This window comes from Melanerpes formicivorus, unplaced genomic scaffold (assembly GCF_026170545.1).
Source record: "Melanerpes formicivorus ecotype bairdi unplaced genomic scaffold, bMelFor1.0.p_v2 SCAF_10, whole genome shotgun sequence".
In the NCBI taxonomy this organism is placed as follows: Eukaryota; Metazoa; Chordata; class Aves; order Piciformes; family Picidae; genus Melanerpes; species Melanerpes formicivorus.
In genome coordinates, this window is record NW_027142362.1 from 20,791,444 (window position 1) to 20,811,395 (window position 19,952).

The following is a 19,952-nucleotide window of genomic DNA, read 5'->3' on the forward strand; positions in this document are numbered from 1 at the left end:
GCTTCATTCAGCCTGGCCTTGACCACCTCCAGAGAGGGGGCATCCACAACCTCCCTGGGCAACCTGTGCCAGTGTCTCACCACTCTCACTGGAAAGAATCTCTCCCTAATATCCAGACTATTATAATATTATATTATGATATCTAATAGAATAGATTTACTACAAACTAATAAGATGCAAATTAATAATGTCTGGATGTGCAGCTCCATACCCTGCTCTAGTGGCTGACCTCTGAGCTATGTGACAGGCTCTGAGCTGTGTGACACACACCACAGAGTCACATCCCAGCCACCACCACTACCATCCCCGCCCCCTCAATCCCCTCTCCCACCCCCCACCCCCACCCCGCCCATTTAACCACTGCCACCCCAACCTGGATATGTGTGTGCAGGGTTAGGGACCTCTTTTGGACCCCGGTGTTCCCCTGAAGCCCCCTCCCCCGAGTCTGGGGAGCGTGAGGCACTTTAGGGCGGTGCCGTTGTGTGTCGTCGTCGTCCACCCCCCCCACCCCCCCTCCCGCACGACGCTGACATCAGTCCCAGCATCCCGCATCCTCCCGCCGCCATGGCCGCCAGCCCGGCCTACGGGGAGGAGAAGGGGGGGTCCTCCAGCCTCGGGGAGCCCGAGTACGGCCACGACCCCGCCAGCGGGGGGATCTTCTCCTCCGATTACAAGAGGTGTGGAAAATGGGCTGGGGGCGGGGGGGCGGACGCAGGGGACAACGGACCGAGGCCGCCCGGGTAGCCGCTGCCGCGGTACCTGACTGGGGGCTGGGCACGGTCCTCGCGTGGGGATGGGATGCGGATGGGGATGGGATGAAGACGGCAGTGAGAATGGGTGGAAGATGAGGATGGAAATTATGAGGATGAAGATGGAGACAAGGGACACGCTCACGCCACCATCGCTGCAGGTTGTAAGGGCCAGGGAAGGTTTTGGGGACAACCACGGGAATTTGGAGACAGTGAGGTGCAGGTACCCCCACTGCACCCCCCCGTCCCTGGGCTGGGGACACCCTGGGGATAACGTACCCATACCGGGCTCTGATGGCTTCTGCAGGGGTCCCTCGGTGACAGCATCCCCCCACACTCATGTCCCCAGAACATGGGGGGGCTGCTGTGTGGGGCAGGCTGCTGGGGGGTGGGCATAGGGACGTGGAGTAAGGTGGGGAGGGTGTACTGGAGCTGCAGAAACATGGGAGTCCCTTTGTCCTTCCAGCCTTGGCAGTGTCCCCCACTCTGGATGTGCCCCCCACCCTGACCTGCTGGTAGTGTCCCCTCCCATCCCTGACTCGCTGACACTGTCACACGTTCAGGCAGTCCCCATCCCTGGACACCTCCTAATGCCACAGCAGTGTTCTCCTGGCTGGCAGTGTCACCCATCTTGGCCCTGGCAGCGTCCCTCAGTCTGGCATGTCCCACTCAGCCCTGATTCCCTGCACCCCCCACTCTATCACTGTCCCCCCACCCTGCCTCTCTGACAGTGCCCCCCCAGAGTCTCGCAATAACACTCAGTTGTGACCTGCTGGTAGTGTCTCTATCTCACAGTGTGTGTCCCTGGTCCCATGAGCCCCTGGCACTGTCCCCCAGTTTCACCAGTTCCCACCATCTGAGTCCTTGGCAATGACCACCAGGTTGGCAGTGTCCCCTCCCTCTGGATGTGCCCCCTCCCCCAACATGCTGCCAATATCCCCAGTCTGGCAGTGTCCCCCCTCCCTCACTCACTGGCAGTGTCCCTAAGTCTGTCCAGCAATCTCCACCCCATCTCTGCCCCTCTGACAGTGTCCCCCAGTCTGGCACAACACTCCAGTCCTCACCTGCTGGCAGTATCCCTGTGGCTGATGTGTCTCCATGTCCTTGCCTCTGCTGGCAGTGTCCCCTCTCCCTGACCCTGCCTAGAAGTGTCCCCCACTCTGTCAGTGTCTCTCATGCATGACCCACTGGCAATGTCCCCATCATACAGTGTCCCCCTATTTAATGAGTTCCTGGCACTGTCCTCCAGCTTGGCTGGGTCCTCCTATCTCTGACCCCTGGCTGTGTCCCCCAGTCTGTCAGCATCCCTCCAGCTCTGACCTGCCATCAGTGTCCCCCAACCCTGCTCTACTAGCAGTGTCTCCCAGTCTGGCAGTGTCCTTCAGCCCTAACCACTCCGGCTATGTCCCCCAGTGACTTGCCATCAGTGTCCCCAACTCTAGCAGTGCTACCCCATCCCTGACCCCAGGGCAGTGTCCCAGTCACCTCTGTGCTGCTCTTCACTGAGGCCTGTCCCCTTGTGGCCACACCAGATCTGTCACCGTCCCCATGAGCTGTGCAGGACACATGGGGCAAGAAAAATAACCCTCATGTGCCAGCCCACCACCTGAGTGGGACACCCCATCACCCAGGCAGGACATCCACACATGTCACATCCTGCCACCCCACCCATCAGATGGGACACTCGCATACATACCCCAGGTGCAACCCCAGCACCCATCATGACATGGGGTCCGTGGCCAGGACTAAGCCACTCAATCCACCTGGGGAAGTTGCTCCTTGCAATGTGCCCAAGCCTTAGCTGCAGGATGGGTGGCACCTGGAGGTGACCCCCACGGGTGGCCTCATCTACCAGGAAGGACGTCACGACCTGGCTGCAACCCCAACCCCCAGCATCAAGTTTCAGCTGGTGGTGCTGGGAGGAGAAGTGTGGCTACAGCCCTGCCACCGTCCCCAGGGCCACCCCACCCCTGGCCAAAGCCATGCTGTCCCTACCACCGGTGCAGAAGCTGCTGCAGCAGCTACCGGCAGGGCCAGCTGGACGGCCAAAATCACCAGTGGGTGGTGACACAGCCGAGGAGGTGACGAGCCCGGTGCTGGCCACCGAGGCTGGACAGCCTGCGTGCTACAGCGCCCTGCGAGTCGATGAGCTGCGGCCACTCGCCAATCCTGAGCCTGAGGTGGCCGCTGGCACCGGGCCACCACTGCGGTAAGACCCCCCCAATGAGCCCTCTCTGAGCCTTCAGCAATGGTGGCTCTGGCCAAGCTTAGTCCCAAGGGTACCACCTCCAGCTGCTGCGGTCCTTGCAGGTCCCCTGGTTTGGTGGGGATGGACATCCCTTGGAAAAGTGGACAGTGGTGACAGCCAGCTGGTGGCATTTCTTCAGCCCAGGGAAAGGACTGAGGAAGGGCTCTGCATCTGGGTGTACTGGCACATCCATGACACTGTGCTGATGAGGGAGCAAGGGACATCCAGCCAAGCTGAGCTGCTGGGCAGGATGGAACCAGGGATGGGCACCTGCTCCCTGTGAAGCGATCTGAGAACATCCTAGGGTGACAACCACAGCCAAACTGGGATGGGGTCGTTGTCCCAGCACCCAGGATGAGGACAGAGCTGGGCGACAGTGCCACACTGGTGCCTCCAGCTCCTCTTTCACCCAGTTGTAACTGAACTGCTGTCCCTATAAATATTTCATGGCAGTGTCGGTTGTCAGCCTGATGGTGGCCTGAGCACAAAGAAAAAAAAAAAATGGGTAGAAAAGGCTAGAAATTGCTAAAACTGGGATTTTATTACCTCTGGCATAGGCACGATGACCTTAAGGAGATGCTTGATAGCAACAAGGATTCGCTCAAGCTGGAGGCCATGAAGAGGATTGTGGCGGTGAGCATTGCTGTCACTGGTGGGGTCCACTGGCAGTGCCAAGCCGTGCTGTGCCATGCTGTGCCAAGTTCTGCTGTGCCATGCTGTGCCATGCCAGCTGCACAGTGTCACACTGGTGATTGCTTACTCCCCAGATGATCGCCCGGGGTAAAAATGCCTCCGACCTCTTCCCAGCTGTGGTGAAAAATGTTGCCTGCAAGAACATAGAGGTGAGGAAGGTTAGGGTGGGTATGCCCAGAGTCTGGCACCTTCCCTGCAAGAGGGTTTTGGGGATGGGATGGGTTACAGGGGGGCTCTGAGGTGGCCCAAACACCTTCACCCCACAGGTGAAGAAGCTGGTGTATGTCTACCTGGTGCGCTATGCAGAGGAGCAGCAGGATCTGGCCCTGCTCTCCATCTCCACCTTCCAGCGAGGACTCAAGGTGGGCTGGTTTGGGGCCCCTTCCAAATCCGTGGGGCCGGAGAGCTCCCCACAGCTGCACTTCAGACACACACAAACCCCCACCCCCCCATCTCCACAGGACCCCAACCAGCTGATCCGTGCCAGTGCTCTGCGCGTCCTTTCCAGCATCCGGGTGCCCATCATCGTGCCCATCATGATGTTGGCCATCAAGGAGGCCGCCTCGGACATGTCCCCCTACGTGCGCAAGACGGCTGCCCATGCTATCCCCAAGCTCTACAGGTAACAGCTCCTAAATATTAGGGATACCAAAGAGGGTTGGGGTCTCAGCTGCTTGGTGCAAGGCAGGGATGGGAGGAGTTTGCTCCAGCAACACCTGCCCTGCTCTTCCCGCACAGCCTGGACTCAGACCAGAAGGACCAGCTCATCGAAGTGATCGAGAAGCTGCTGGCAGACAAGACCACAGTGAGTGGGGTGTTGCATCTCCTCTGCCGCTAAATCTGGGGTCATCACCATCCTCATTGTCCTGGTGGGATGCAGAGGTCCCTGCCACATTGCTGTCCTAATGGGGATGCAGCCATCCATGCAGAACAGGCAACCCTCATGGAGGTGCCATTGTCCCCACTGATCCAACATGTGCACAGGGATGCAGCTGTCCCCAGAGCCAGCATCTTCGTGGGGATATCACTGTCCCCATCAAGCCAATATCCACACAGCTGAAGGCTGTGAGGCCATCCAATGAGACTTGGACAGACTGAGAGTTGGGCATAGAGGAACCAAACGAGGTTCAACAAGGACAAGTGCAGAGTCCTACAACTGGGAAGGAAGAATAAACTGCAGCAGCACAGGCTGGGAGGGGATCTGCTGGAGAGCAGCCCCAAGGAGAAGCACCTGGGAATGCTGGTGGGCAGCGAGGTCTGCATGGGACAGCAACGTGCCCTGGGGGCCCAGAAGGGGGGGCAATCAGCAGAGTGTGTCCAGCAGACCCAGGGAGGTTGTCCTCCTCCTCTACTCTGCCCTGGTGAGACCTCATCTTGAGTACTGTGTTCAATTCTGGGCTCCCCAGTTCAACAGGGACAGGGATCTGCTGGAGAGGGCTATGAGGATGATGAGGGGACTGAGCACTGCCTGGTAAGGAGAGGCTGAGGGACTGAGAGGCTTTTTAGTCTGGAAAAGAAAGACTTGAGGGGATTTATTAATAAATATTTATAAATATCTGAGGGCTGGGGGTCAGGAGGGAGGGGACAGGCTCTGCTCACTTGCACCCTGTGCAAGGAGCAGAGAAGGAGCAATGGACGTAAGCTGCAGCACAGGAGGTTCCACCTCAACACAAGGGGGAACTTCTTTACTGTAAGGGTCACAGAGCCCTGGAGCAGGCTGCCCAGAGAGGTTGTGGAGTCGTCTCCTCTGGAGACTTTCAAGGCCCATCTGGATATGTTCCTCTGTGACCTGAGCTAGATTGTATGGTCCTGCTCAGGCAGGGGGGTTGGACTTGATGATCTCTTTGGGCCCCTTCCAAGTGCTGACATCGTGTGATCCTGTGATACTTATGGGGATGCCATCATCCCCACTGATCCAGCATTCTCACAGGGATGCAGATGTCCTCAGCAAATAGGCATTCTGGCGGGAACACAGCTGTCCCTTGCAGAGCTGGCATCCTTGCGGGGATGCTGCCATTCCCACCTGACCAACATCCTCATGGGGATCCCTCCATCTCCCATAAGCCAGCATCTCCATGAGTAAGACACCATCCACACCAAACCAGCATCCTCACATGGATGCCACCATGCCCAACATGATGAAGGTGCCACCACCCCGGTGAGTCACTCCAGCCTTTTCCTCCCCAGCTGGTGGCCGGCAGTGTGGTGATGGCATTTGAGGAGGTCTGCCCAGAGCGCATTGACCTCATCCACAAGAACTACCGCAAGCTCTGCAACCTGCTCATCGATGTGGAGGAGTGGGGGCAGGTGGTCATCATCAACATGCTGACCCGCTATGCACGCACCCAGTTCCTCAGCCCCAACCAGAATGTGAGTGTGGGAGCCTCAGGGTGCCCTGGGAGTTCCCCCCAGGGAGGTGGGGTGAAGAAGGGTGCAGCTGGGGAGGTGCAAGTTGTCCCACCTGCTGGTAGGAGTCCTTGCTGGAGAACACTGAGAAGGCTTTCTACGGTTCTGAGGAAGAGGACACCAAGGATGCCAAGGCAGAAGCAGCCTCGCTGGCCAAGCGCAAACCCTACGTCATGGACCCCGACCACCGCTTGCTCCTGCGCAACACCAAACCCCTGCTGCAGAGCCGCAACGCTGCGGTGAGCCTTTGCCCCAGCCCTGTCCACGCCACAAGGGCCAGTGGTGCCCAGAAAGCTGGGCTCATGATGTCCCTCCCCACTGGCCAAGGAGCCACCAGGGTGTTTGAGGGTCAGGTTTCTTCTAGGTGCTGCCAGCTAGGGCTCAGGGTCACAGCCTTTCCTCAGGTTGTCCCTATGCCCACTGGGCGATTGTCAGATGTGTTTCCACAGGTGGTGATGGCTGTGGCACAGCTCTACTTCCACCTGGCACCCAAGGCAGAGGTCGGCGTCATCGCCAAGGCGCTGGTGCGGCTCCTGCGGAGTCACAGGTCTGTGGCATCAGGGTTGTGGTGGTTTCCCATCCCAGCACTGCAGTTGGTGGGACCCATGGAGAATTCCCAAGGCCTAGGAGAGACCCCTGCAGGGCACATCATTAGGGATAAAAGAAGGGCTTTATTGGCCCAGCCCAGTCATGGGGTGGCAGTGTCATGGTGGGTGGGTTCCACCCCATTTTCACAGGGTCTTGCTGAGGGGGTCTGGCTCTGCCCCACCCTGCTGATGGTGGCCCCTCTTTGTTCCCACAGTGAGGTGCAGTATGTTGTGCTGCAGAATGTGGCCACCATGTCCATTAAACGGCGGGTGAGTCTTGGACTCAGTGTAGGAGGTCTTGGTCCCGCTGGCTCTTGAGTAAAATGAGGGCCAGCAAGGCAGAGACAGGGTGGCACAAACACCTCTGACTCTGCATGCAGGGGATGTTTGAACCCTACCTGAAGAGCTTCTACATCCGCTCCACAGACCCCACACAGATCAAGATCCTCAAGGTGAGCTGGAAACACTCAGCAGAACCCACCACTGGTGGCTTTGGGGCTTCATGGAGCCTGTTCTCTCTGGGGCAGTTGTCCTCCATGCCCTGGGGACAAGGGGACAGCAAGAACTGCATGTCCTCGCACCATGCCTTCATGCTGCCCATTTCTTCCTCTTTCCCACAGCTGGAGGTCCTCACTAACCTGGCCAATGAGACCAACATCTCCACCATCCTGCGGGAGTTCCAGGTATGCCGTGGCCATACTGAGGCCACCCTGGCATGGCTCTGGGTGCTAAAACACCACCACAGTGGGGACAGAGGAGAGTCCCACCAGGATGAGCGGGCTTAGGCTGTGCCAAACACATTGGGTGGCTCCAAAGAGCCCCAGTGTGTGATCACCACTGGCATGTGGGTGACACCGTGTGTCCCTCCCATGCCTGCATAGACCTACATCCGCAGCATGGACAAGGACTTTGTGGCAGCCACCATCCAAGCCATTGGGCGCTGTGCTACCAACATTGGGAAGGTGCGGGACACCTGCCTCAACGGCCTGGTCCAGCTCCTCTCCAACCGGGACGGTGAGTGCGGGAGATGGGCAAAAAAGAGGGCCCCTTTGCTCTTGGGGCAGGACCCTGCTTGAGGTCTGGTCTTTGCCTGCAGAGCTGGTGGTGGCTGAATCTGTAGTGGTCATCAAAAAGCTGCTGCAGATGCAGCCAGCCCAGCACAGTGAGATCATCAAGCACATGGCCAAGCTCACTGACAACATCCAGGTGGGTGGGGATGCTGCATGGCCCACAAGACCAGAGGAGTGGCAGTGATGCCACATGCCAGGGGGATGTTTTGCAGGTACCAATGGCACGAGCCAGCATCTTGTGGCTCATTGGCGAGTACTGCGAGCACGTGCCCAAGATTGCGCCTGATGTGCTGCGCAAGATGGCCAAGTCCTTCACCAACGAGGAGGACATTGTCAAGTTGCAAGTCATCAACCTGGCAGCTAAGCTCTACCTAACCAACTCCAAGCAGGTACCAGGGATGGGGCCCACCAGCCATGCCTCAGTTTCCCCACTGTGAAGGGAAAGGCTGGCCCTGAACACCTCCTCTGACACAGAGCAAGCTCCTGACCCAGTACGTCCTCAACCTGGCGAAGTATGACCAGAATTACGACATCCGCGACCGGGCTCGCTTCATCCGCCAGCTCATTGTGCCCACTGAGAAGAGTGGAGCCCTCAACAAGTATGCCAAGAAGCTCTTCCTGGCACAAAAACCTGCTCCCATCTTGGAGTCCTCCTTCAAAGGTACCCACCCGTGGTCACAGGGCATGGAGACATGAGGCCAGCTGTCACCAGGGCACTGCATGGCTGTCCCTGAGCTACTACCACCTCTCATCCTGCTGTAGATCGGGACCATTTCCAGCTGGGCTCCCTGTCCCACCTGCTCAATGCCAAGGCTGTGGGGTACCAGGAGCTGCCTGACTGGCCGGATGAGGCCCCTGACCCCTCTGTGAGAAACGTGGAGGTGTGTGGAGCACCCTGGGGTGCATGGGTGCATGGTTGGGAGGTGCAACGTGAGGGCATAATTTTGAGGTCTTGGGGGAACCACAGAAGGTGCCCAGGTGCTGCTCAACTGTCCCATATCCCCTCTCTGGTGCCCTCATACTCGCATGGGGACAAAAGGGGGAGAAATGGCTGCCATTTGGGCCCCCCACCCATGGGTGATGGCCCTGCTCCATCAACCCTGTGCTGACAGGTTCCTGAGTGGACCAAGTGTACCAGCCGTGAGAAGAGGAAGGAGAAGGTGGAGAAACCTTTCTACTCTGACTCAGAAGGAGAGTCAGGGCCTACAGAGTCAGCAGACAGCGGTGAGTACTCAGTGGCATGGCAGGGCATGCATCAGGGGTCACTGTGGTGGGGCACTGAGCAGAGGTCACTGTGGCAGCGACATCAGGCAGGTGCCAGCAAGGTGAGGCATGGAGCAGAAGCCACCATGATGGGGGAACAGGCAAGGAATGCCATGGTGGGACATGAGGCAGGAGCCACCACAGTGGGGCACAGGACAAATACCACCATGGTAGTCCATGGGGCAGGTACCACCATGATGGAACATAAAGTAGAAGCCATCACAGTGAGGCATCAGGCAGGTACCACATTGATGGGGCATGGAGCAGAGGACAATGTAATGGAGACATCCATCATGGTAAGGACACGGTGAGGGGGCATGGAGGGCTGTGGCAAGGGGATGCTGGACACAGTGGGATGCAGAGGGAGGATGGTGGGAGGGAGGGTGCAAAAGGGCTGAGCCATGTTCCCCACAGAACCTGAGTCCGTCAGTGAGGAGAGCGGCAGCTCCAGCAGCTCCAGCAGCTCCAGCTCTGGCAGTGAAGAAGAGGAGGAGGAGGAAGAGGAAGAGGAAGAAGGCGGCAGTGGGGATCTGTCAGAGGACAAGGACGAGGAGGAGAAGGAGAAGAGGCCAAAGAGGAAGGAAAAGGAAGGCTCACAGAAAACAGCCCCAGGGAGATCGGGCAGGTACCTCCTGGGAAGGCCAAGCACCCCCAACCAAATCCCAGCTTCTCCTGAGCCATGCTCTTCCCACAGCCCCAGCGAGGAAGAAGAGGAGGAGGAGGGGACAAAGAAGGCCAAGAAGAAGAAGGCACCACAGGGGAGAAAGAGCCATGCCGAAACCTCCTCAGAGGAGGCCAGCGCATCCGAGAGCAGCTCTTCAGGCTCTGACTCAGGCTCTGAGGCAGAGGCCAAGCAGAAGAAAGTGGTGAGGGCTGAGCTGGGCCAGGCTGGGGAGCAGTGTGGAGACCCCCCAGACACCTTATTCACACTGCACCCATCTCTCTGCCACCCCACAGCCCCACAGCAGCAAGGCTGGCCCCAAGGAGGTCTCCCTACTCGACCTGGATGACTGTGAGTCGCTGCCTGGGTGCATGGGGTCACCGTCATGGCGGTGCTCAAGAAACTGAGGCACAAGCATCTGCCCTGGTGGGGTCAGGGCCTTGTGGGTCCTTTGGGAGCTGCTGAGCTGGGATGAGCAGTCCTTTTCCCCATGGATGGCTGTGGGACATGGGGCTGTGACAGCAGGGCTGTACCTGTTGGGGCTATGCCCATGGGGCTGTCCCCATGGGGTTGTGACTACAGAATTGTCCCCATACTGGTATGCCACAAGGGCTGTGCCCAAGGGTCTGTTCCATAGGGCTATGTCACTGGGTTTGTCCCCATAGGGGATGTCCTATAGGGCTATGCCACTGGGGGTGTCCCGACAGGGATGTCCCCATGGAGTTGTTGTACCTACAGGTCTGTTCCCATGCAAGTGTGCCACCCTAGCTGTCTCCATGGGGCTATGCTAAAGGTGGTGTTCCCACAAGGCTGTGGCTCATCAGAGCTGTTAACTCTTTCCTCCCCTTACCCGGCAGTTACACCCCCCCCTCCTCAGCCTGTCCCCTCCAGCAGCATCATCTCCACCAGCCTGGTGACCGACCTGGAGGGCCTCACACTCACCGACACCTCCCTGGCACCTGCTGTAAGTGTCTCGCCCACACCCTTACCAGGGGCTCCCTGCCACTCACAGGGGAATGTGGAGGTGGGCAGCGCACACCTGTCCCTTGTCCCCTGCTCTCTCCCAGCTGTTGAGCCCAGCGCTAGGCGCAGTGAGGACCTATGAGCTGCTGCACCGCATGGCAGGCGAGGGGCTGGCTGTTGAGTACTGCTTCAGCCGCCGGCCCTTCCCGGGGGACCCCCACATGGTGGCCGTACAGATCCAGATCTCCAACAACACTGACACGGAGGTGAAGAACCTGCGGGTCAGCGAGCCCAAGCCGCTCTCAGGCATGCGCATCCAGGAGTTCCCCGAGATCGGTACGGCACAGGCACAATGCTGTGGGGCGAGGGCAGCAGGCACGAGGACAGGGGTTGGCTGGTGGAAGGGACGTGGGATACAGTGTCAAGCCCTGTGGTTTCAGAGCGCCTGGCACCCGGGGACACGGCTAGCGTGGTGATGGGCATCGACTTCTGTGACTCCACCCAGGCAGCCAACTTCCAGCTGTGGTGAGCATCCAGCACTGGGTAGGACAGGAAGGATGTCCCAGGGCACGGGGACAATGGGGCAGAGTACAGGGGCTCAAGGGGATGGGGAAAGTGAGATGGGCACCAACATCCCTCCAAGGGACAGAGTATCAGGGAAAAGGCCAGACAGGGCATGGGGTACTCCAGGGGACAGGACAGGGTATGAAGTGCCTCAAAGGATGGCAGAACAGAGTGTGGGGAGCTCCATGGGACAGGGCATGGGGTGTTCCAGGACAGTGGGGACAGCCAGACAGGCACCAACATCCTTGCAGTGGACAGAGGATGGCCAGAGAGGACATGAGGTACCCCTTAGGATAGTAGGGCAAGATCCCTTCTGGGCATCAGGGACAGTATAGGCACCAAGGTCCCCACAGGGGATGGCTGACACTGGAATGGGCATGGGGTGGCTGGGGGCTCCCTGCAGGGGACAAGGAAGTGGCAGGTACCCCAGGCCCAGACTGACAGGTTTCCCTATTCCCAAAGCCTCAGCTTCTCTCTGGCCATGCCCTGCTCAGGGCAGGGACAGGAAGTGAGACCAGGTGGAGGTACATTTTGAGCATGTGGCCCCTCACCCACTTGTCTCCCCAGCACCCACACGCGTCACTTCTACGTCTCCATCCAGCCGCCCGTGGGTGAGCTCATGGCCCCTGTCTTCATGAGTGAAAATGAGTTCAAGAAGGAGCAGGGTGAGTGAGGGACAGGGACGGGGTGGCACGGAGGCACCTACCACCCCAGTACCAACTCTCCCCCCCAATTTTGTCCCCTTTGCCAATCTGGCTGTGGCCCTAGAGCACCTCATGCGCCCTGGTGAGGGTAAGTGGCCCCTAGACTAGCTCTGCTAGAATAGCTCCTCCCTGTCCTACACCCCACAGCCTGCATGCTGGGGTGATCTGACAGGGTCCCACACGGCAAGGCAGGGTTGTCTCACTCCTGGGACACCAGCACGGTGTATGGTGAGTAATGGAGACACATGATCCCCACATCTCCATGCTCCTGGAGCGGCAGAATCCTTGCCCTGGCCCCACGGATGCGGGTCAGTGCTGCGCTCTGTGCTTGGTGCCCCACAGCTGACAGTGACAGGCAAAGCTGATGGATAGAGCCCGTCTCCAGGGACATGGCTGCTGCCACTGGGCAGAGACATGGGGACAGGCCCAGGAAGGGTTGTGGAAGAATATTCCTCAATCTGTCTCTGCTGGACTGGAGAGGAGCAAGCAGGGCAACCTGTTTGGGATATAGAAGGGGATATTGGGATGCAGGAAGCTGGTGACTGGAGAGCCTTGCTTTGGGGACAGCAGGGACTCAGCTGCTGGGTGCATGGCCAGATATAGGCAGGTGCCTCTGCTGTCTGCTCCAGGGAAGCTGATGGGCATGAGTGAGATCACAGAGAAGCTGATGCTGCCTGAGAAACGCTGGAGTGACCACACCATCGTCCAGCAAGTGACTTCAGCTGCCAACGTAGGCCGCGTGCCCTGTGGTGCCGACAACGAGTACAGGTAGCTGGACCTCTGCACCAGGACCAGGCAGGAACTGTCACCTCTCCTGTCCCACACAATCACAGTGGGGGTACTCAGGGCTTCCTTTAGGACAAAGAGCCTGTGTGAACCCACATGTGATGCTGGCGATGAGTGCCAGACACCTCTCTGGTCCCCACTGGAGGATCCTGGGGGGGTGGGAGGGTGACACGGGGACAGCCCAGTCTGAAGCCATGTTTGCTGGTGAGCAGGTTTGCAGCCAAGACAGTGACAAGCGGGAGCCTGGTGCTCATCACTCTGGAGCGACGGGATGGCACCGCGGCCCAGTTGACCGTCAACAGTGAGAAGATGGTTATTGGCACCATGCTGGTGAAGGACATCATCCAGGCCCTGTCACAGTGACAGCCCTGTCCGCCCACACACCTCTACCCTGTATTGCCCCCCTGAACTCTCCCTGCCCTGGTTTCTGCCAAGTTATTCCCTGCGCTGGGCTGACTTCACTGCCAGGAGGAAGGAGCAGGACAGGGCAGATGGGATGCAGGGTGATATCCCATGTGGAGGGGCAGCAGCAGCCCCAGCCCCTGCCCCTGTCTCCTCACCGCCATCTCCCAGTGTAACTCCTATTTATTATGGCCAGGATGTCCCAATAAAGCTCTTCTCAAACCCACTGCCTTCCCCTCTTCTGCTCTGTGTGCAGATCAGCCCGAAACTGCCCCTGTGCCAGGCTCTGCCAGCCTCCCTGGGACAGCAACAGAGGACATCAGGGGGCCAGCTATCCCTTAGGCTGGAGGCCTCCTGTGCCTTCAGACCTGAGGAGCCCTGGGTGGTTTCCAGCTGTTTATTCAAAGCAGAGTTGCTCATGCTTTGACCATGGAAATACCTGCTACAGCACAGCTGGGTCCATCCTGCACTGCCATGGGAGGGAGTCCTGGGGCTGGCTCTGGGAAGCTTTCCATCTCCAAGCTGGGGGGGGAGGGGGGGGGGGGGCGGAAAAAGAGAGAAAATTTGACTCTCCTCCCAGCATGAGTGAGATTTCAGAGAGCCTCAGCTCTCCTGTTCCAAAGCTGCAGCCCAGAAGGGAGCCAGACTGGGGGAGAATGAGCAAAGGATGCATGGAGAGGCCTGGATCCAAAGTTGCCTTGACTCCAAACCCTTCTGCTGCTGTGAAAAGGGTGAGGAGCTTCCTGCTCTTTCCAGTGTGTGACTCGGAGATGGGATAAAATCACCTTTATTTTTTTGATGGATGAGGAAACACTGGCTGGTGCAGCAGCACCACCAACTGCTGGGTGTCACCACACTTGTTCCCACAGGGAAAGGCCCATTTCCACTACCGGGGCCAGAGGCACAGCACCCAGCCCTGCCCCACAGCCAGCAGGGCTGAAGCCAGGAGCTGGCCACTACCCTATTCCCCTTGGCCCGGGCCTGTTTTTAACCCCTTGGGGGATCACATTTCCCTTGGAGGAGGCCCCATTTAAACCCCTTGGAGATCCCATTCCCCTTGGTGGGGGGTGTCTCCATTTTAATCCCTTAGGGATCTCATTCCTCTTGGGAAGGAGGTATTTAAACCCCCTGTGGTGGAGATATTTAAACCCCTTGTGGATGTTCTGTCTGAACCCCCTCGGGGCTGCGTTCTCCTTGAAATAACTCTGTTTAAACCCCTTGGAGATCCCATTCCCCTTGGTGGGGGGTGTCCCAGTTTTAATCTCGTGGGGGTCTCATTCCCCTTGGGAACAAGGTATTTAAATCCCCAGGCAATCTCGTTCCACTTGTGGAGGCTCTGTCTGAACCCCTTAGGCACCCCAATCCCCTTGAGGTAATCCTGTTTAAACCCCTTGGGGAACCCATTCACCTTGAGGTAGCCCTGTTTAAACCTCTTGGAGATCTCATTCCCCTTGGGGGTCCCATTTCTCTTGAGGTAGCCTTGTTAAACACCCCTGTAGGTCCCATTCCCCTTAATGAGTCCGTGTTTAAATCCCTGGGATATCCCACTGACCCTGGGGGTCCCATTCTCCTTGAGGGTGCCCTGTTTGAACCCCACAGGAGTCTCATTCCTCAGAGGGTGAGCCCTGTTTCAGCTCTGTGGGGATCCCCTTGAGAGATGAGGGAATATTTTAACCCCATGGGGGATGCTACTCACCTTGAGGGGAGGGGTCCCAGGGAGGTTCCACTTCCCTCACAGGTGGCACAGCAAGCCCCACAACCTGTGTGTGAAGAGCTGCCAGCACCAAGGCATCCCCAGGGTGTGAGATGACTGCAGGCTCAACTAGTGCTAGGGGAGGCTTAGAATCATAGAATCAACCAGGGTGGAAAAGACCTCAGAAATCAAGTCCAACCTACTGCCTAACACCTAACACCTCCTGACAACTAAACCATGGCTCCAAGTGCCACAACCCCTTGCTTTTCTGAGCACTTCCAGGGACGGGGACTCCATCACCTCCCTGGGCAGCACATCCCAGTGGCCAATTCCTCTTTCTGGGAAGAACTTTCTCCTCACCTCCAGCCTAAACCTCTCCTGGCACAGCTTGAGACTGTGTCCTCTTGTTCTGGTTGCCTGGGAGAAGAGACCAACCCCCTCCTGGCTACAACCTCTCTTCAGGGAGTTGTGGAGAGCAACGAGGTCTCCCCTGAGCCTTCTCTTCTCCAGGCTAAGCAACCCCAGCTCCCTCAGCCTCTCCTCACAGGGCTGTGCTCAAGGCCTCTCCCCAGCCTTGTTGCCCTTCTCTGGACACCTTCAAGTCTCTCAATGTCCTTCCTGAGCTGAGGGGCCCAGAGCTGGACACAGGACTCAAGGGGTGGCCTAACCAGTGCTGAGCACAGGGCACAACGACTTAGGTTGCACATTAAAACAGAAATTCTTCCCTGACGAGGTTCTCCAAGCCTGGAAGGGGCTGCCCAGGTAGGAGATTGAATACCCACCCCTGGAGGGGCCAAGAATCGTAGAAACACAGAATTACTTTGGTTGGAAAACGCCTACAGGAGCCTGGGGCGCAGGCAGCGCTGCCGCGGCCATTGCCCCGCGCTGAAGCGCCACGTCCAGCCGCGCCCGGAACGCCGCCGGGCACGCTGACACCACCCCCCCGGGCAGCCTGCTCCCGCGCCTCGCCACTCCTGCCGAGAAATTAAATACTGACATCCAGTCTAACAGGCACAGGGAAGCGGTGCCGAGGGACACGGTTTAGCGGCAGGCTCGGCGGAGGCAGATGACGGTCGGGCGGCAGGGTCGCACCGGCCCTTCCCAAGCGAAACCCTCCCGCGCCCCTGTGACGCCACAGCCGCTGCCGAGCGTCGTGAGGGGAGCGACCCACAGCACAAAGAATGGGCGGGAAGGGCGCGAGCGCGGGGCACGCCGGGAGCAGGGAGGGGTAAGGGAGGCGGGGGCTGCCGGGCGGCGTGCGCACGCGCAAGGGCCCCCCCGCTCAGTGCCGCGATTGTTTCCCCCCCCACCCCCAGCCCCCAACACACGCAGCTCCCAGCCCATAAAAGCTGGCGGGGCAGGCAGGGCTTGTCCTGCTGCCGTCGCTTCCCTCTTTTGCCGGGATCCGCCCGCCCCGCAGTGCCGCCCATGGCCTTCCCGCCGGTGAGGGACGGTGGAGGTGCTGGAGGGAAGTGGGCAGGGAGCGGAGCGGCTCCTTTAAGGCCGCCCCGTCACGTGGTTTCACACGTCGGGGAGGGGAGGCGGCGTGGGGAGGCTTTCCCGCCTTTTCTCCATGCCCTCAGCGCTCACCGGGCTCGGGCCGGGGCTGGGGGCCGGCCGGGGCCTCCCCCCACCCCCGGTCAGGGATCCCCTCAAAACCGGCCTCTGCTGAGGAGATTGTGAGGGAGTTTTGTCGAAGGAAGCTCCGCGATCCCCGTCCGAGGAGCGAGCAGTGGCTGTGGTTGCCCATCTCAGGTTACTGAAGGGGGTGGGACTGAGCTTCGCTTTGTGGCAGAGGAGGAATGGCTGCGTGCTGCGCTCAGCTTGGGAGTCCTCGCTGCACGGTGCTGGAGTAGGCCCAGAGAAAGGCAGTGAAGGTGGTGGACGGTCTGGAACTCGGGGGGTGGTTCGGCCGAGGGCACTGGGGATGCTTAGCATGGAGAAAAGCTGACAGAGACCTCTTTACAACTCCCTGAGGATGGGGTCGGGGAGGGAGTTGGTCTCTTCCCCACCCTGTGACATATGGTAAGGTGAGAGGAAATGTCCTGACCAGGGGAGATTCAGGTTGGATAACAGAAAAACTTCTTGACTGGAAGGGTTCTCAGGCACTGGCACAGGGCCCCTGGGGGTGTGGGTGTTTCAAGCCCCATCCCTGGAGATGTTTACGAGACGCAGAGGTGTGGTGCGCGGGGGACGTCGTTCAGCACCACCCTTGGGAGGGTTAGAGAATGGTCAGGGTCACTCTTGAAGGTTTTTGCATCACCAAAACGATTCTGTGATTTCAAGTCTGACTCTTGGTGGTGGTGATTCAGGATACTTGGTCCCTAACAGCCCTGCACGGGCAAAGGCAAGAGATGAGTCTGGAAAACAAGTTCTTTTACCAAGCTGGGGTTTTTAATTTGCCCTTCAATATTTCTCAGCTGAACCCAGTTAATGCTCCTGGGGGGTGGGCTGCCTGTTGCTGGCAGCTGGGTCATTAGTGAGGGGCTCCAGCTGGAGCTGTTTGGTGAGCAGCTTCAACATCCCGTTGCTCTGCTGTGGTTTACCTCAACTGGAATAGTCTCTAAACCAGCTAAAACCTTGCTCTGTCTTGATAATGTCCTGAAACAGGCAGCTGGGATGTTGCTTGTTTGCAAAGCTGCTTGAATAATAGCTTCAAAGCCTCTTGTTCTTCACCAAAATAGCAAAAAGTAGGTGCCTTCAGAGGGAAACCCCTTCAAAAACTGGAGTTCTGACAAAATTGGTGTTGCTCTGAAGTCAGCACTCCCCTGTAAAATAGTACCATCCAAATCCCTCCCAGTCTTGATTCCAGACAGGTGTGTCCAAGATCCTCCTCACCCAGTAAACCCTGGGAGAGCTGCTTAAGCTGAGCCTTACTGGTGATGAGAGCTGATGCAGCCTAGCCTGGCCCTCTCTTGGGATGAGTTGGGGATGTGAACTTGTTGCTTGGTAGGAACGTTTACAGCAGTACTGCATTTTATATTGGCATAGCTGACTTCAGCTTGGGAAGCCACCCATGTTGGTAAAACCAAGACTTATTGATCTGCCTTTGATGAAGTATGGAGCCATCTTGGGTTTATGTAGAAACTTGCACCATTTAACAGCATCTTAAAATCTGTCTTAAGACTCAAGACCATCTTGGCTCTAGCTGCAGCACTGAGAACCCTTCTGGGTGCTCCTAGGGTGCTGAGTCAGTGGGGTTTCTGCATGAGGTGTAAAAAGCAAAGGCTGACTTGTAGCTGAGGTGGATGAGCTTTGTCTGCTCCAAAGTGTCCCCAGGTGCTACCTCACAACTTGGCTATGCCAGCTGAGCTGTGTTTAATGACTTCCCTGAGGACTGGGATAGCTTAAGCCTGTGCCAGCAGTTACAATGCTGCAGGTTCTGCCTAGCCCTGGGATTTCATTATCTGCAGGCTTCTCACAGGTGCCAGCCTGGGGGCTGTGGAGTTACCATTGCTGCTACTTGCCTTGGACATCCTTGGTGGGTTTTGCAGCACAAGTGTATGTTGTTCCACCAGCTGAGCTGCTGCAGGTCGTGTGTATCCCTGGAGCAGGACCTTGTGCAGGTAGACCACAAGCTGCAGCCCTGGAGCTGCTCTGGGGTCAGTGGGTTGGGAACTTGAGACCTGACAGCTGCTGGATGTAGAGGCAGTGAACAAGCTCTCTGCTGTGGTGGTAAGGTGCAGTGATTGTTACTCCAAGGGGTTGGAAGCTCCTCCTGCCTATTTCAGAGTGGCTCTGGCACTCTTCTTGCTCTGTGTTTTGTTTGAAGTGACAGACTGGTCTGAAGCCTGACAGTGCTCTCCTTGAGCATCCTGGGGATGTCTTCATGTTTGGACATGCGTTCTTGGCTAAGGGCTTAGCTGAGCCAGGATATGATGGACTGCCCTCTTGTCTGACATTCACCTTGCTGTGCCTTGGGTCTGTGTTCCAGGTCTGCTGCAATGATTTAACCTGAAGCCTTTAAATTGTCTGCAGGGAACTGAACTGCCTCTCCTTTGTTTCTGATCGAGGAACATCCCTAGAAACTCTCAGCTCTTGAAAGGACACTGGGTGTCTCCCCAGGCATGAGGAAGCTGTGTTTGACTCCTGATAGCTGTCAGCTGGATCATGCATCTGTTTTCACTTGTTTGTCCGGTGGCTGCACCACTGAACACTGAAACAGTGTCCCTTCCTCTGGGTTAGGATAGCTGCCTGGTAGCCAGCAGGCCTGTCTGAGAAGAGATGGTGTTGGGTTACTGGTTACACCCCAGTGTTTCACATGCTGCCCGGACCTGTAGGAGGAGGAGGGCCCACCAGTGCTTCTGGACTGGTGCCTTGGTGACAGCAGAGGGGATTGCCAGCACTCAGCTGTTGTTGCTACTGTGCAGAGGACTTCTCAGAAGCCTGGACAGACAGGATGTGTTTAACTATTGCAAAATCCTTCAGGATGGAGTGCTGAAAGCTACTCCTAGCTGGGCTGAAGAGTGTTCTTTTGCTTGTCTTGGAGATGCCAGAGTGGAGCAGGTTCTGGAGGACACAGCTCTAGGTGTGGTATTTCCCTGTGCTCTGCTGTTAGCTCTGACTAAAGGATGTGGGTGTCTTCTCCATCCACGTGCTTGCAAGCTTCCCACTAACCCGTCCAGGCTGCTGGATGGTTTGAGCCCTGGGTGCTTTGAAGTCCCGAAGAGCTTTTCTCAAAGGAGTGTCTGTGAGGGGCCCAGCATGAGCTTTGTGGACACACAAATCTTCTACTACAGGATGGATGCCAGCTTTGTTTAGGATGCTTGCAGTGTCTCTAGGGTATCCTTGACTGCTTTTCCACATACAGAGCTTTTAGCTTTCATTTCTGTGGCAATGCTTGGCTGTGCTGTTGCTGGTTTTGGTTCCTGTTGGTAGCAGGACCAAATGCTGCCAGCTGTGGGAAGCATCAGATGCTAAATGAACAGGAGCAGGCCAGGTGTTTGTTTTGCCACTTGGGTTTATTTTTGTCTTTCCAGAACAAGCTCCTGGGGACAAGCTTTACTCTCTGCTATAAGTGACTCTTGAGCAGTAACAGGAGGAGAACCTGGTGGCTCACACTTGTGCCAAAACAGGCTGCTGTGGCACTGACTGGCCAGTCTTGAAGCTGAGTTTCTGTACTCCTCAGCAGCTTGATCTAAGCTGGCTTAAATCTTGCTCTGC

General features: G+C 57.6%; 2 protein-coding genes across 9 annotated transcripts in view; both read left to right on the plus strand.

Moving 5' to 3' along the window:
- The first annotated feature begins 551 nt into the window (after positions 1 to 551).
- AP3B2 (adaptor related protein complex 3 subunit beta 2) lies at positions 552 to 13,322 on the plus strand. Of its 4 annotated transcripts, none has more exons than XM_068144161.1 (28): positions 552 to 677; positions 3,555 to 3,630; positions 3,765 to 3,839; positions 3,957 to 4,052; positions 4,152 to 4,312; positions 4,429 to 4,495; positions 5,878 to 6,060; positions 6,162 to 6,335; positions 6,546 to 6,643; positions 6,899 to 6,953; positions 7,064 to 7,135; positions 7,304 to 7,366; positions 7,565 to 7,697; positions 7,780 to 7,889; positions 7,966 to 8,142; positions 8,228 to 8,414; positions 8,516 to 8,634; positions 8,866 to 8,977; positions 9,431 to 9,641; positions 9,711 to 9,882; positions 9,974 to 10,028; positions 10,535 to 10,641; positions 10,745 to 10,976; positions 11,081 to 11,165; positions 11,772 to 11,869; positions 11,973 to 11,996; positions 12,538 to 12,676; positions 12,907 to 13,322. In XM_068144161.1, exons 1-28 carry the CDS (start codon positions 565 to 567, stop codon positions 13,055 to 13,057), a joined length of 3,345 nt encoding a protein of 1,114 aa, XP_068000262.1. In that variant the 5' UTR covers positions 552 to 564; the 3' UTR covers positions 13,058 to 13,322. The 4 variants fall into 4 exon arrangements, with proteins under 4 accessions (XP_068000262.1, XP_068000263.1, XP_068000264.1 ...); XM_068144162.1 differs by having other exon boundaries at positions 9,711 to 9,879; XM_068144163.1 differs by lacking the exon at positions 11,973 to 11,996.
- A 2,858-nt stretch (positions 13,323 to 16,180) lies between these two features.
- CPEB1 (cytoplasmic polyadenylation element binding protein 1) overlaps positions 16,181 to 19,952 on the plus strand; it is a 48,334-nt gene continuing 44,562 nt past the window's right edge. For 2 of the 5 annotated variants that reach the window (XM_068144166.1, XM_068144168.1), the window contains exon 1: positions 16,181 to 16,232. In XM_068144166.1, coding sequence (XP_068000267.1) covers positions 16,218 to 16,232 — 15 coding nt within the window. In that variant the 5' untranslated portion in view covers positions 16,181 to 16,217. Of the gene's footprint in view, positions 16,233 to 16,487; positions 16,545 to 19,952 lie in introns of those variants that run through there. The other 3 variants (XM_068144165.1, XM_068144167.1, XM_068144170.1) reach the window with 2 other exon arrangements.